The sequence below is a fragment of the Penicillium riverlandense genome (genome assembly GCF_028828495.1).
Source record: "Penicillium riverlandense strain IBT 135883 chromosome Unknown utg000009l_segment0_segment0, whole genome shotgun sequence".
NCBI classification, from domain to species: domain Eukaryota; kingdom Fungi; phylum Ascomycota; class Eurotiomycetes; order Eurotiales; family Aspergillaceae; genus Penicillium; species Penicillium riverlandense.
In genome coordinates this window covers 946765-962360 of record NW_026643200.1, presented here as the reverse complement: position 1 = coordinate 962360, position 15596 = coordinate 946765, and the positions used below count along the sequence as shown (strand labels likewise).

At 48.8% G+C, this 15596-nt stretch overlaps 7 protein-coding genes across 7 annotated transcripts; 3 read left to right on the top strand and 4 right to left on the bottom strand.

The window, feature by feature from the left end:
* Window positions 1–45: 45 nt before the first annotated feature.
* On the bottom strand, window positions 46–2063 carry N7474_010657 (uncharacterized protein; the record flags this gene model as incomplete). Its single annotated transcript, XM_057202067.1, has 2 exons — window positions 46–1241; window positions 1292–2063. 2 exons carry the CDS (start codon window positions 2061–2063, stop codon window positions 46–48), a joined length of 1968 nt encoding a protein of 655 aa, XP_057048338.1.
* Window positions 2064–2427: 364 nt separating this feature from the next.
* On the bottom strand, window positions 2428–4342 carry N7474_010656 (ESCRT-II subunit protein VPS36; the record flags this gene model as incomplete). Its single annotated transcript, XM_057202066.1, has 3 exons — window positions 2428–3990; window positions 4048–4183; window positions 4242–4342. 3 exons carry the CDS (start codon window positions 4340–4342, stop codon window positions 2428–2430), a joined length of 1800 nt encoding a protein of 599 aa, XP_057048337.1.
* Window positions 4343–5378: 1036 nt separating this feature from the next.
* On the top strand, window positions 5379–5744 carry N7474_010655 (uncharacterized protein; the record flags this gene model as incomplete). Its single annotated transcript, XM_057202065.1, has 1 exon — window positions 5379–5744. One exon carries the CDS (start codon window positions 5379–5381, stop codon window positions 5742–5744), a length of 366 nt encoding a protein of 121 aa, XP_057048336.1.
* A 956-nt stretch (window positions 5745–6700) lies between these two features.
* Window positions 6701–7423, bottom strand: N7474_010654 (bZIP transcription factor; the record flags this gene model as incomplete). The annotated part of the gene is made up of 1 exon (XM_057202064.1): window positions 6701–7423. One exon carries the CDS (start codon window positions 7421–7423, stop codon window positions 6701–6703), a length of 723 nt encoding a protein of 240 aa, XP_057048335.1.
* Window positions 7424–7833: 410 nt separating this feature from the next.
* On the top strand, window positions 7834–8800 carry N7474_010653 (uncharacterized protein; the record flags this gene model as incomplete). Its single annotated transcript, XM_057202063.1, has 2 exons — window positions 7834–8319; window positions 8399–8800. The coding sequence occupies 2 exons, from the start codon at window positions 7834–7836 to the stop codon at window positions 8798–8800; spliced, it is 888 nt and encodes a 295-aa protein (XP_057048334.1).
* A 181-nt stretch (window positions 8801–8981) lies between these two features.
* N7474_010652 (Arsenite methyltransferase) lies at window positions 8982–10082 on the bottom strand (the record flags this gene model as incomplete). Its single annotated transcript, XM_057202062.1, has 5 exons — window positions 8982–9025; window positions 9095–9228; window positions 9397–9665; window positions 9720–9824; window positions 9879–10082. The coding sequence occupies 5 exons, from the start codon at window positions 10080–10082 to the stop codon at window positions 8982–8984; spliced, it is 756 nt and encodes a 251-aa protein (XP_057048333.1).
* Window positions 10083–11132: 1050 nt separating this feature from the next.
* On the top strand, window positions 11133–11549 carry N7474_010651 (arsenate reductase ArsC; the record flags this gene model as incomplete). Its single annotated transcript, XM_057202061.1, has 1 exon — window positions 11133–11549. The coding sequence occupies one exon, from the start codon at window positions 11133–11135 to the stop codon at window positions 11547–11549; it is 417 nt and encodes a 138-aa protein (XP_057048332.1).
* Between the last annotated feature and the right edge of the window lie 4047 nt (window positions 11550–15596).

Genomic DNA, 15596 nt, shown 5'->3' with positions numbered 1-15596 from the left:
AGCGGACATGAAAAACACACAAGAACCTGGCCGGAGGTTCTTTCTTCACTGTCGGTACCGCCGTCTTTCCGACTCAAAGGCCGTAAAGGCATCAATGCCGCGCCCCTCTGCCCCGCCGGTACGGAAGAACTCCGTTACCACTCCGAGGGCGTAGCACGAGGCTGCGGTCGCGGTGCCTGCCAGGAGCATTCGCCGAAGCGCGGTGTGAGATGCTGATGTTGAGGATGAGGACGAGGATCTAGATTGCGAGAGAGTTCCAAGTTCAGCTTCATTCTTTGCAGCCGCGGAGGTTGGTGGCCACGGGGACCAATTGGGAGGCCCACCTGTAAACACGGTTTCCTGTCTTGTGACCACTCGGCTCTTGTTGTTCTGGGGGGTGGATTGGAGTGAGTCGTGGCGGATGTGTTTGGCGATTTCGGCGTTGGCAGCTGCCAATTCGGAGGAGTCTTGTGCGCCAGGCATGGAAGATTCGAATTTGCGGAGGACCAGGATGTCGCCGCCGCCGGTGGCGATCTCATAGCCGTCCTTGTGCAGCTGCTCGAGGTATGGCGTGAACTTGGAAGGGTTGTGAAGACGGGAGAGGACCTGGTTTGGTGTCCTGCTCTCGCCTGATCCGAAGAACGAGTCGGCCTCTGCAGTCGTCACCTGCTTCGATGTGACATCGTACGAGAGGATGCGATATGTGGCAGCAGCCTCAATATCCTGGACCAGGGCTTCGTTTTGGGCAAGGAAGTCCCCGACACGGTCCTCTGAGCCGTCGAACTGCAGAGGCCGGAGTTCGCGCTGCGCCTCCGTGGAAGTGTAGCGGGCGCGAATAGCGCTGGCGGTCAAGGCCTCGGCATTTTCGCTGGCTGCCTCGGAAAGGAACTTGGCTGCCAGTTCATCGCCGGGCGTGCAGTCGACAGATACGTTGGCGTTCTTTACGGGAGAAGGCTGTGCCATCAGACCAGGCTGGAACTGTCCATCCTCAGCAGCGGCGGGATCGGCGATGAATTTAGCCTCCAATTCATTCCCCGGAGGGCAGTCGATAGAGGCACCTTCATTTTGAGCCTCAAAAGTAATCATGGCCTCGATCTCACTGCCAGGCGAGCAGTCAATGCTCGAGCTGGCCTTGGTGTCCGCCTCGAGATTCACCGACGCGAACTGCGCCATGAACTGGGCATCCAGTTCGTTGCCAGGGGGCAGTCGACAGGGACATTGCTCGTGTTCATCGGTTGTCCAAACGCTTCCACGGGACGGCTCTGGTCTTTTGTGGCGGCGGGGTGAGACATGAACATCGCCTCCAGCTCACTGCCGGGCGCGCACTCGACATTTGTGCGGTTGCTGAGTCCAGCGTCGCCGTTGAGCTGCTTAGTGCTAGCCTGCACCTGGTAGACTCCGACCTGGGGCTGGTCGTTTTCGGAGCGGACAGACTCGGAGATGAACATGGCTTCCAGCTCACTGCCAGGAGCACACGTGATGTTGACATTGGGCTTCGCGGACTGGTCACCAGGCACTTGGGGCCGATATTGCGCACCATTGAAGCTGGACGGGTTGGAGCGGATAGCAGCCTCCAATTCGCTGCCGGGTGAGCAATCCACGGGGTCGGCATAGACTGTTGTGATGGGTTTTGACTGCTGCGGCTTGAAGCTGCCGGGCTGGAACTGACCATCCTCAACTAAGGACGGATTTGAGACAAACTTGGCCTCGATTTCACTGCCGGGCGGGCAGTCCACAATCGGTGACGATCGTTGTTGCGAGAACGACTGGACGTAGCCCGACCACTTCTCATACGCCTGGAAGGGCTCCAGTTTCCGTCCGAAGACCGCACCGACGGGATCGGCACTCAGCGCCTCCATACGCTGCTGCATCTGCTCGCGCTCTGCCTCCCAGAAGCTGCGTGTCGCGGACAGATCTGAGAAGTTGGATCGAGATCGCCGAGTGTGGTCCTTCTGGTCCCGTTGACTCCGTGCACAGCGATAGATACTGCGGGAATATTGTGTTGCCACCAGCGGCGATAGGGCAGGGCGGGCGTGGCGCGAGCCCGTTGATGCCGCCGCGGAGATGGCGACTGAGGAACTCATCGTGAATGAATCCCGAAAGAGTGTCCAAAAGAGCGACACGTGAGAATGCAAGACAATTGTATATGAAGAAGAAAAATGAATGGTCTCTCTATGGCATGTCGGATATTCTAGGGATATATAACAGTGGATAGGACCAGAGTCCTCCGACCCAGCGGGGAGTGCATTGATAGATCGTCCGGGGTGAACCAATCACCGATTGCGGGGAGCCTGACCCAACCCGGGCTTGACGTCATTCGCCAAGTGTCCCAAATCGCTCAAATCCTTCGCGCGTCATCGCTAACCCCTAGCAACCGTTCACGTCGCAATTGGTGGAGCCAGGACTGCAACCTAGGGATTTACCATCACCCCAGTCCGCTCTAGTATCTCACACCCCAAGGTGATTGGCCCAAAAGCGCAGCCCCTCGATGCCCTCCTCGCGACAGAGAATCCCCCGGTCCTCCGCCATCTCTAGTTCCTCTGCGGCCACCCCGACGCTCCACTTGAACCGCTGTGCGGCCTCCTGTGCCGTCACCGCGCGTCCGAACTGAGTCCAGTCCCATGCGAGGGGCTCTTCGGGCGGGACCTGTCGCAGATCCTCCATCCAATCCTGGAGTTGGCGGAGTGTCTTGTCGTCGCTCCAGTCGTATCGTTGGACCACCAACAACCCACTCTTGAATCGACGGAGTCGGACCGGCAGTTTTAGCTTCTCCCACAACTCCGCCGCCCGCTGGAAATCGGACGGGCTAACCAGTTCGACTCCATTGCGGGAGCGGTTAAAAACGGCCCACAGGTCGATCAGGCTCATAATGCCCCCTTCCCGGTACAGGATCCCCTTTCGGTCATCGGTCAGGTATTCGGCAAGATTGCGGGATAGTTCAGACAAATAAAGATTCTCCGATCCGGACCGGAGCATGTCTTTGGTCGTCACCATCCCCAATGCTGCCGCAGACTCGGACAGCACGGCGTTGGTCTCTGCGGAGCCCTCGGTGCTGGCCATTCCAGACTCTCGTGCGAGGGTTTCCGCCAAAGCAACGATCTGCTTTGCTGATGCCATCAGAGCCTCGAGATCTTCAAAGGCATTGCCGATCACCATCTCGTTGTTCTTTCGGGCTTCAAACCCGCGCTGTTCCAGACCAGCAATTCCAACGCCCTGGGACCGTGCTGGCGCCGGCTGAGGGCTCTCAAATGTTGTAGTTGCCGACACACTCGCCGAGGACGTAGCCTGTGATGGAGGAGGTACCGGAGGTGCATTTTGAAGTAGCCACTTCCGCTGGATTAAGGCATTCTTGAGCCGCTCGTGGAACGTTTGTACCCCGCCATCACGGAAGGAAAGCTTGATGCATTCACTGACTTCGGTGTTTGTAACTCGTGCCTGCTCGAAGAACGGAGCAGGGGAATCGGCACGGTTGCCACCTGCAGTTGCGCCAGCCGATCTCAGGGGAGCACCGCATATCTCACACTCAACCAGAGATGGATGGTTCACAAAAGTACATCGTGGACATGATACCGACCCGCCACGCTCGGCCCCAAGAGATGAGCCGCCATTTGATTGAGTATGAGGTTCCGCTGTTGATACAGGGGGTTGAGAAGGTTCCCGACTTGTTGCAGCGTTGATGGCTGCTTTGAGGACTGTTGTAAACGGTGGTTTAATACCGCATGCCAGGCAGGGTGGTAGATGCGTCGCAGCAGTAGCCGTGGCAGGGTCAAAATTAGACGGGACGGGGTTGGAGAAGGAGCAGATCGGGCAGATCCAAGTCGCATTGACCGGCTTTGGGGGAGGAGATTTGGTAGATTGTGACAGAGTCGACAATGACTTCACCGAGTGTAGGTTGGTCGATGGTGGTGGGACGGCAGGACTCGCGGTTGCGCTTCGGGACCCGTCGGCTCTGTTGTTCTTATGCGGCTTGGGATATATAGTGACCTTGGGGGAGGATTTGAGGAAGCCTGCCTGAAAGGGGTGTCAGTAGCTGTCGTTCCGACCTAACAAAACAAGAGGTCCCCCCACCTGGTACTCTGCTCGATCGATTTCCTTCAAGTCGATGCCCACCGAGTACTTCCGCGGCTCCTCGGCGGCAACATAGCACACACGATGAGATGTAAGGTAGGCATGGCCGTTCTGGTAGTGTGGGATCTTGTATTTGCTTCAATTCGCGAGTTAGCGGTGGTCATGCGAGTCATCGCCTAAACAACTCCACTCACCCTTCATACAAGCCCACGGCATCCTGGACAAAGAGGAGGGTCTCATCGGGCAACAGCAACGGCCGGAGTGCAGTGGTCAGGTCCAGAGCCTTGAAGAACATCTAGGAGGCTCAGCATCTCCGGTGCCAACGAAGGAGAGGGTGTGACTGATGGACGGACGGAATGACGGACTGATAACAGTGATAACGTAATCCTCAAGCGAGTGGGCCAGAACCAACGACATACACAGTTCTTCCTAAACTATCTTCATTACTTCCTTGTCTATCAAAACTGCTGCTTTTGAACTTTGTATCTATTCTCGAATGGAACATTCTGGCGGAGGGTGATCTGTTAGGCGTAAAAAACCAAAAACTGAATGGGGCAAAGCCTCGTATCTGCAGCTCCCAACTGTACCCCGAGACAGCCCGACCAATCAGCAAAGGTTTTACTCCGAGATGCAGCCTGGTCTATACAGGAAGCCCACCATCATGCCTTTCGCCTATTCTTTTCTTTTATTTTGTCTGCGGCCATTTGCCAGCTGAACCATCCGTGCGAAGCTAGCGGCGCATTCATAAGAAGTGATGGGGTCGCTGCTACGCCTCGAAATTCTTTTCTCTTATCTCTTTCCTTTATTGCTTTGGCTGCGCTTCTCTACTCACCTTGCTGTGTTCGAACGATTTGAATTCCCCAAAGGGACAACATGATGCATACCCTTCATTACACTTTGTCCTTCTTACTCTTCACCTCTGCTGCAGCGTTCGCGGCGACAACGTCAATTGAAGTAATACATCACCGCCGCAGACAACACCCCTCAGCTCATACTGCAGCCCAAATGAAATCTGCAGCAGAAATTCCCCGCGTATTGGCTGGGTCTCTGCATCTCCTCTCCGAAACTCATTCGACATCCTATATAGCTGTCTAGCAACCTTCTTCGCATGCGCTTGGTCCATCCTGCAACTCAACCTACCTGGCCCGCAGGAAACAAAAAGCCAGCAATTTCGAAGGAAACTTAAATGGATGGCCATCACAATAGTATTTCCAGAGGTCCTGGCAGCGATCGCTCTCATCGAGTTCGGCCTAGCACGACAGTCACGAAAAGCAATCACAGAGCTCCCACGCGGCAAGCACTGAACCACAACGCATGCATTCTTCGCTAATATGGGCGGGTTTGTCCTCGAGTCACCAGAACTGCACGACTTTCCTCTGAACTCTGAGTCCCTTAGAATTCTTGTGACGGATGGGTCGCTGGAAATCCCCGACATGGAGGAGACAGTTATCAAAGACAGGAGCAAAGTGGATGCATTTGCCCGTGCCTTTGCTGTGCTACAGGGGTTCTGGACGATTGTCCAGTGCCTCGCGCGATACGAAGAGGGTCTCCCTGTGACGGCGCTGGAAGTTAACGCGGTCCTGTTTACTGTCATCAGTCTCTGGACCTATGGATTTCAGTGGTGCAAGCCCAAGGACGTTTGCGTGCCGATAAAATTGGTTTACCCGAAGAAGCTGGACGTGAGGACAATTGAATAGATATCGATCATTTACAACAATGGTATGACAAGCAGGTCGGTGACACCCTTGCTATCCAACGGATCCCTTTCGGTTCACTGTTCCCGGCCTATCTGAACAACAAGCGCGAGGTAAGGGGGTATATGTGGGCTTTGTTTCTTTTGTTAAGTTTCCTCGCGACTTTTTACAACGGCGTCCATCTCTGGGTGCGTTCGGCTTTGTTCAATTCGGATATGTGGCTGGCCTGGAGGGTATTTACGTACATGGGAGTCGGCTTGCCAACACTTATTTACGTCCTGATTTGGTGTGACCAGTATATGACCAACGAGAGCGTGTCTATCTCTTGGAAGGTTTTGCTGGTCTTTTACATGATTTCTCGGGTCGGGCTACTGATTGTAGGCCTGGCTTCGTTTTATTCGCTGCCCGTGGAGGCTTATTACGATGTAAATTGGACCACATTTATCCCCCATATATAGACCTGGGACAATTTACACTGGGGTTGAATTATTTTCGCTGGTATTGGGTTATCTAGGAAAGTATGGATAAACTTGATATGTGGATAGGAGGAAAAATTTGGGACTCTGGAATATTTCTAGAGCCTCTATATCATATCTTGAATGTGTTGACTGGGCAGAGAACTTCCAAATAAGGGATCTCGGAGGAATATTACTATTTACCACTTGATCCTTTGAAGGACGACTGATTGCAAAAGCATCTTGCCAGTCACACAAAAGTGGCATGTCACCACATTTAGATACATACATGTGACTATGTGTGGCTGGTGGGCGGGTGTTTATTGGTCGAGCGTTCCATTTTACTGTACTACTGACACGCTCGGTTTGCTATTCTCCGGTCTTCGAAAACCAACACTCATATTGTCTGTACAATGTGTTGTAATTAGTCAAAGAATGGATGCATTATATCTCCATTGACTAGACCAGCCCTTCTTATTGGGAACTGTCTGAGTTATTACAGGTTCATCCCGATCCCTTATCTAGGGCGTCGAAAATTGACATATTCTTCACCATGCAATTTGATTCCGAATCACAACCAAGTTCGGACCTTACATCACGGATATCGGGGTTGTTCCGCAGGCTTGCGATAATTCTGGCTGCATTCTCGCAAGACGTGAATTGACCTATACCCTGGTCGTCACTAAACTGCTGCACTTTAGTTCCGGAAGCGTCGGAACTAAGTACTGCTGGCCGCTCTGCCCCGGAGCTCTGGGTATCAAGACTCATGTATCTTTCTGCAGTTGACTTTGATATCGAACGTTCAGTCCCGGTAGTATCAAGCTGATATGGCGAACTGTTTAACTTCATTGGAGTTGTGCACGTATGGTGATAATTCACAAGTGGATCACTTGGCGCTTTTGGCGAGTGTGAAGTTGCCATTGCAGAGGACGATATTGATGGAATATAGGTCGCCTGTGATTGCAGGTATTTTTCGATTTCTTCTTCTGAGACGCCGTGGAGTATCAGAAGCGATCGGAGGAGGGCATTCTCTTTTGCGACTTTTCTCCCGGCCTCTTGAACTTCCTGCGACGCGGCTACACCAAGCCTTTCGAATGACCGTAGTTTTTCCTCAAGGAACTGAGTGTATTCCTTGCGCCGTGCGCGAGAACGCCGCTGGTTTTCGCGGACTCGAGCCGACGAAGCCGGGCGAAGCTCTTTCACACCCCCGGTGTTGCCGGTCTGCATTCTCGGCAGTAAGAAATCAAATCCACCAAAGGTACGGGTGTAAATCGGCTTGAAGCAACTCGTCGCTTCTTGAATCGATCCTTCTAGGTAAGTCTGTGAAGTTTTAGCCGCCTCGGTAGCTACATTACGTAGCAGCGCAACTCGGCCTAGTAATTTGGGACCATTGCCCATTAGTCACCCTGCAGGCATGGCGTTACATCCAATCATCATTCGCCGGTGACATACTGCCGTCTATACAGATCAGACTCTGTCGAGAAATCTTTTTCTCAAGTCTGTTCATTTTTTTACCTAGCACTATGCTAAATGTCGGCCTCACGAGATTAAATTGCCTTGCGTCAAGATTTTTGTCGACATTCAGGCTAGGAGTACCTTACTCAAGTCTATCCCTGTCTCGGCAGAATTCTTCGAAGATGTTTTTTTCCGCTATTCCTCAACAAGTGGCAGCAGACACCGCCCAAATTGACGGCCCAGATAAAGTCCTACGGGTTTCTGACTACCGAACCTTGGCCTTATGTTCAAGTGAAGATGACTCCATTATCCGGCAAAAGTACCGGCCATTCATTCTTAGCGACGATACAGCAAAGGACTGGATCGATGGTCTCGAGCTTAACACTGCTTTGGACATTGCAGAGAGTAGCCTTAAGCTCACGAATGAGAGGGTCAAGGTGCTAGTACTTTATGGCAGTCTCCGGAAAAGATCATATTCGCGACTGGTGGCATTTGAAGCTTCGAGGATCCTTTTCCGACTCGGCTGTGATGTGCGCGTCTTCGATCCTGAAGGTCTTCCAATGAAGAATGATAGCGATCATGGACATCCCAAAGTACAAGAACTCCGCGAACTAAGTAAGTGGAGTGATGGGCACCTCTGGGTTTCACCTGAGCAGCATGGGAATCTGGTCAGTAATTCCCTTCTTTTTACTCCTTGTTTAGATTTGATGTTATAAATACTCATTTTCCCTCATTCTTCATGACTAGACTGCGGTGTTCAAAAACCAGATTGATTGGATTCCTCTAAGCACTGGAAGTGTCCGTCCGACTCAAGGCCGGACGCTTGCTATTGCGCAGGTGTGTGGTGGATCGCAATCGTTTAATGCTGTGAACTCCTTGCGTATCCTCGGTCGCTGGATGCGGATGTTCACCATCACCAATCAGTCTTCGATTCCGAAGGCTTACACCCATTTTCCGGATGAAGGTCAACCGGAGGATCAACGGCTCATGCCTAGTGGCAACCGGGATCGTCTGGTGGATTGTATGGAGGAATTTGTCAAATATACAATCCTAATGCGGCCCCACATCGAGCTTTTTGGTGATCGTTTTAGCGAAAGAGAGGAGAAGAGATTGAAGGACGCGAAGAGGAATTCTCATACAGCTGTATGAATCCAGACATGTCCTAAATATCGGATTGTAAATAGCACAATTTAGCTAACTAAATATTACGGAATTTCCTCACTCGGCTAATTCAAAACTATATACAGATCCCACGATACTCCAAACTATGTTGAATAGTTTATCTTCATTACGTCGGGAATTTACGTGTTGCGCTTAAGTCACGGTGTTCTCAACTTTGAGTGTCGGGCTTTATGGCAAAGATCTTGAAGGAGCCTTAAGCGAACACATCAGCCGAGCTGTGGTTAGCGATATATCTTATTGACTGCGTTTAGATTAACTTACCAGTCCAGAGGTTAAAATCTACGGTTGGCAATTTCTTGGATGTACTGAGTTTCGCAGGATCACAGCATGAGCTGGCAGGGCCCGATATATCAGACTCTTCTCTTGGCGACATTTCCTTGTAAATGTTTAGATCGCTGTTGGTGTTGAGAATCACCACATCTATATGCTTAATATCAGCCCGGGATCAACTCAAAAATAGAAGGGAAGGGAAGGGAAACAGTTTTGTACCTCGAAACCCTGCTTCTTTTAGGTATCTTTTGTAATCGCCGACCTGGCTAGCTCCCGCTATACAGCCAACATACAAGGAGAGATCCCTTTTGATATCCATTGGAAGCTCTTGTGTTGCCAGAATATCACTGATTGCAACCCTACCTCCAGGCCTCAGGAGGCGAAATATCTCCTGAAACACAAGGGGTTTCTCGGCTTCCGGCACCAGATTTACAACACAATTACTGATGATGCAATCAACAGTCGATGACGGTAAGGGGATGGAGGTAATGTACGCCTCTATAAACGACACATTAGAAGCTCCAGCATTCCTCGCGTTCTGACGCGCCAATTCAAGCATGTCCTGCTAAGCTTAAGCAAAACGAACGGTTATATCAGCAGAGAATATTCGGCGTACCTTCGTCATATCAATACCAATGGCCTTTCCTTCCGGCCCAACTTTCTTTGCGGCAAGCAAAACGTCGATGCCCCCACCACTACCTAAATCAACCACAGTCTCGCCCTACATATGGACATTAACACCGGCGCTAAGGGGTATTACCTGGATGGATCTTACTAGGCCGATATTTGCTGTTGCTAAAGGGTTCCCACAGCTCACACCTAGATTCGCATTGCCGGGAATAGAGCGTAAGTCCTCTAGATCGTATCCAAAGGCGGTTGCGACCTTTTGTTCATAGGTTCCCTGATTAATAGGGTCGGTTTGGTTCGCAACTCCTGCATAGTGTTCTTGCACAGAACGATAAGTGTGTTCCGAGCTCATTGAGTGGATATATGCTTCAACACGGAGAAATGGAGAACACAGTTCTGTTAAGATTATCAAATTAACTTGGTGCTTTAACAAAAATAGAAACTGATCATTTTGAAGGGGATCAAGTCTAACTTTATATTGTCTGAGAGGGGTCATATCTGCGGTCATTATTGTGGAGATGGACGGCTGGTTTCAGTAGCTGATTGGGCAGTTTGGTGTTCTTGGTATGTCACCACTAATCGGAAAAAGGATTGCGAGCTGGTCATCAGATTCATTCTGAACCATAAAAGATTGTCATCAAGCTCGCATTAGTAAGCGCAGGACCATAAAGTAAACCGAAGGACAATATTTAGGCATATGAGAAATGCAGGAAATGTTACCGCGTTAAGATCGAAAAGTCGCGAACGATGTTTGGTTTCGTGACCAATCACACAGGGCGGATGACGATCTGGCGGACTTGACCAATAATAGCCAAGAGGAAAATGCTGCATTTTTAACCCCAGAACTTCTCGACCAATCATAGTGTCGAAGTGACATACAGGTTGGCTTAGAGAGCAGACCGTGCAGGAGTAGTCTTCAAATGACAGCTTCCTACGGCCCCGGTAGTAGAGTAGCTTCCAGGCCATATTTGCTCAGTACTAAAACCTGAGATGGATTATCTCAAATGACTAGTAGACGGTAATCTTGACCTTGACAATTTGAGCTCTATTCCAGATGCGTCTTCGATATGTACTGCCATTACGACTCACAAAATGACACTCGACAAACGCTGTTTAGATGTGGGACCCCTCTACATGAGAATGTTCTAGATTAATGGGTTATTAACTCGTCCCCTTTTTAAGCCACCACGTGGTATATAAATTCTAAGAACAGTCTATCTGCCCCTCTTGCTTTTACGAAAATCGCATCACTATATCCCTTTTTCTTTGATTCATGCTACATCTTGGAGGCACCTACTTTTCATATCAGCCAATTCCTGCTACCGTGATAATCTCGCCCCTCATATTCAGCTAGCTACTCGACGAGGACTACTCAACCCATCACTTGAAAGGCATACCAATAATGGCTAATAAGCCCAGCGTCTTGTTCGTCTGCGTCCACAACGCCGGTCGTTCGCAAATGGCCGCCGGATTCCTTAATCATCTTGCTGGTGACACCGTTGAAGTTCGCTCCGCCGGATCGGCCCCAGTCGACTCTATTAATCCCGCCGTCGTCGAAGCCATGCGTGAAGAAGGCATCGACCTCAGCAACCAAACCCCCAAGATCCTAACTTCCAACGCGGTTGAAGCCAGCGATGTTGTCATCACTATGGGTTGTGGGGATGTCTGCCCGTTCTTTCCTGGAAAGCGCTATCTCGACTGGAAACTTGAGGACCCTGCCGGGCAAGGCTTAGACGCTGTGCGGGTTATCCGTCACGAAATCCGTCATCGTGTTGAGAGTCTGATCTTGGATCTCCGGTCCCATGGCTCAAACATTTGAAAATACTCGCGTGGAGCTTAAGGAAATGAAAGGCGATGAAGCCGGAGGACAAAAAAAGAGTGAAAATTGATGGACTTGGACTATTTGTTCGCAAAATCGTACCGGCCGAAGATGAAGTATAACACCATCCATGCTAGAAGCGCTTTGCGATTATCTGCTCGAAAAACTTAGTCTGTACCTTTACGAGATATCTCTCTTTCTATGGGATGAATTCCAGATGCTAGCAACAACCTCCAGCATTAAGAGGCCCTCGTGTCTAAAGACTGGTACAGAAACACAGCCCAACAGAAGACTAAAGAGTAGAACGCGGAGTTGCGAGAGTTTTACCTTTATAACCCCAATATCCAGCGTGCCAGTGACCACTGAACCCGTTTGCAGATTCTTGGCAGTACGGAGTCGACATCTTGGTGAATATTTTGCACCTTGAAAGAACAGGGATCTTCATCCCTTTTGTATAGGTATTTACACTCTTTTTCATAGGAATCCCCGTTCCGAGTTGGATAAAATTACTCAAATACTCCTCCTTTTTCTTCACTTAAAATACGGTGAGAGTGTTTACTTTCTTCCTCTACTGAATATTTAGCTTGCCTCGTTAGAAAGAAACCCTAGAAGTCAAAGGAAATAGAGTCTAAAAGATCTCTGTTAAAACAGCCAGGAGCACTTGATTATCAACCCTACAAACCTCTATCGCAGTTCCCCTCCATCGAAACCCATGTTGATCCAGATGTATATCATGATTGTCTTCATACTGTACAACGGACAGGTGGATAAATGGGTGGATTATTTCTTATCCTGGCCCATCGCTAAGCGAGATGCAAGATACAACAACTAGATATCTCCTTGTGCGTACACGTACAAAGTACAACTTCCGTCTAAACCCAACCCGTTTATCATATTCAGGACTAACCAACGGATAAAAACTTATACGGCCGATATTCCGATAAATTAAGTAGGTAACATTCTCACAAATCGGCATTTTGCTACGTAGTTTTTTCTCATGCAGTCTTTTTCGACAAAGCTCCCGTAACTTGGTAAACGTGAATATCTACTATTGCCTTTGTAAGCTAACAAATAGTACCGCGGCCCTCTTCCAAAACAACGTTTGATTGTCTTGTCGTCTGCTCTTATAGTAAAACGGCTTGATCAGGTTGAAATAGCGAGTTAAACATCCGTAGTCACATATTCCTTCGGTTTCTATTTGAACAAGTTTTTTATACGTGCTATAAATGTATAGTGAATTAGGCATTTCTATAGGCGTTAGGTGGTTTTCAAATACTATGCAAAGAAAAGCTTAGCAATTGAACGCCCCCAAGTTTCATCCTCCTCTTACACCGGAGCATCCTTACTGTCAGCAGAAGAAGAAGGGGTTTGACGACGAAGAGCGCTGAGCCCAGAGAGAGATTCGGGATAATGAACTTGACGTGCCACAATCTAATCCCAGCTCTCCCCGGTGTTAAACAACAAAGCCCGCGAACTAGGGACAGTGGTTTAATTTTGGACGCCGATTAGGCAAAATAACATGAACAATACTAGAATGATTATTTCTGCAAAATCCTTCAAGTTGAGGGCGGCCCCAAAATATATTGGGCAGACTCCTGGCCAAAACAACCCCAACGATCATGGTCCTTACACCTCCAAAAGAACCATTAATTACCGTGTATTTTCCATATAAGAGCTTGCGCAATATACAAAAAACCCTCAAGTTAGGGGCGGCCCTGAAATATGTCGGGCCGATTCCTTGGCCAAAACAACCCTAGCGATCATGGTCCTTGTGTCTCCGAAAGTATCATATATGTCTGCATAATTTCCATGTAAGAGCTTGCGCAGTAAACCAAAGCCTTCAAGTTGAGGGTGGCCCCGAAATATATCGGGCCGACTCCTGGCCAAAACAACCCCAACGATCACGGTCCTTGCGCTATGAAAAGGATCATTTATCTCTTCAAATCTCCTCTTTATGGCTGATTCTTCATGCGAGGGCATTGGAATCTAGTGAGGTGATATATGGGACCTTTGACGAGTGTTCTATATCGATTTTTAAGTCCTTTCATTTCTCCCCACCCAGTACCCCAAATATTCAATTGATCAACTGTCCTGGTTGCTTCTAAGGTGAAGATGTTATCAATACCTCATTCAGCTGAGAATGGCTTGTGTTTAGCGTTCTTGACCCTAATATCTGGAATTCGGGGATCTCCTGTGTCCTCTTCCCTCGAGAAGCCTTGGTCGGCTGATCCGATCCCCGTTTCTGTTACGCCCTCCTTCGTGCCAAATGTTTTCGAGAACACTCATACTTCCATAATTGGATCGGATGGCCATGCGACGTCGGTCCCTATTGTCGGTGGTCCTGAATGTTGGGTAAGGATCTCATAGATTACTTTTTGGTTATCAACCCCTAACAGGATATGCTTTAGTTCTGCCCCAAAGAGAATCAGAACAATAATACCGAAGGTGCATGGGCACTGCTAGGTATAGATAGTCCAGGAAAATATCAGCCATCCGCCTTTTCTGACTTCTCTGAACCTTTTCCCGTTATTTTTGTGACATCTGATGGGGATCCAGTATATGCTCCTTCTACGACGACAGACGAGCTACCTACGAATGTCAAACGAGTCTCGATTCCTACTGAAACTCAAGAGGGTTACTCGCCAGAGTGCCACTTTCTTAACAGTAAATGCCCTTGGTGGGGGGGATTGTTCGGGATGTATCCAATTACCGGGGGTTATGCTATGTCTTTCAGTATGCAAATCTTTTTTTTTCCCCAGTTTTCATTTTCTTGTCCTTTTCCTGAAAAACATGTAATATGAATTGAGACTGACAATCTTCCTAATTCTCTAGAGTCAACGTATGACAGAACATTGAAAATCCCATTCACTGATAGAACTGTGACGGTGAAATGGCCGAAACATTATGGGCTAGCCACGGGCTTTATCACAGAACATCATGATAAGATCATCGAACCTGGCTGCAATGGTGAACCGGAAAAAGTTATCTTACGCCATTATTTGGATTGGAAAACTACCATCTGGGACCTTAATTTTGACGACGATGGGACGATTAGGTTCCGTGAACGAAACATTCGAGTCATGGACTTAGATCGCCCCAATTATGAATGGAAGTGGATGGGTCGTATCAGTGAAAATGCCAAAGACAATAACCAATGGATTCGCAACAAGGCAGAGGAACTCAAGAATGAGATGAACGGAGAAAAGACACTGATAAGGGGGGGCGGGTATCACCCATGGCTTAACAACTGCAGGGATTTTGCGCACTATTTGTACAAGAGAATCAAATACTAGAGCGATGACGATCCAAGCTGAGAAACCTGATATAGTTCAGTAAGCAGATTGTCGAGGTCGATGCGAAATTTTTTTTCCGCTCCTATGTCTATAAATTATAGTTGTCCGGGGATCAAGTTCTTTCCAATTTATTGAGATAGGGAAAATCGCAGGAAAGAGATATTCGGTTGACCACCATTTACTTAATCTATATCTTCCAATAACATATCCGAAGAGAGCAAAGAAAGAATTGGTAAATCTAAGTTAGAAATTGAGGTACTCAAGCACCTCTGTTCAAAAAATAGTTTCCTTAGGTTCCAAGCATGTTTAAATCTATTAATGTGTCTTGCTGGTGCTGATTCTTTCTTTTCTTAGAATCAGTTTGATCATCAGAGCTCCCAGAGGCTAAAATATCAGGCGCATTGTGGGGTCTCCGTGGAAGTGGGGGAATAGGCGTATTCACTAGTAAATTTACCAAGTAGTCAAATCTATGACAATGATGAAATCGATGGTTTTCTGTCTAACTATCATGTCTGTGTATATAGCAGATAAGCGGGAGAATTCTGCTTAATGTGATCCATCCAACTCGGGGCACGATGCTTCGTATTGGGAAGATTAGGTGAGTCAACGTCAAGATGCGGCAATTGGACAGATTACCCAATTTAATTAACTACTGTGACAGTCTCTGATCATGAATACTGTAGTCGGGACCTCACCAGCGAGAGCGGTTACCCGGTCCCGACTACAGGGGGCGGGTACATCTTTTCTCAACTGC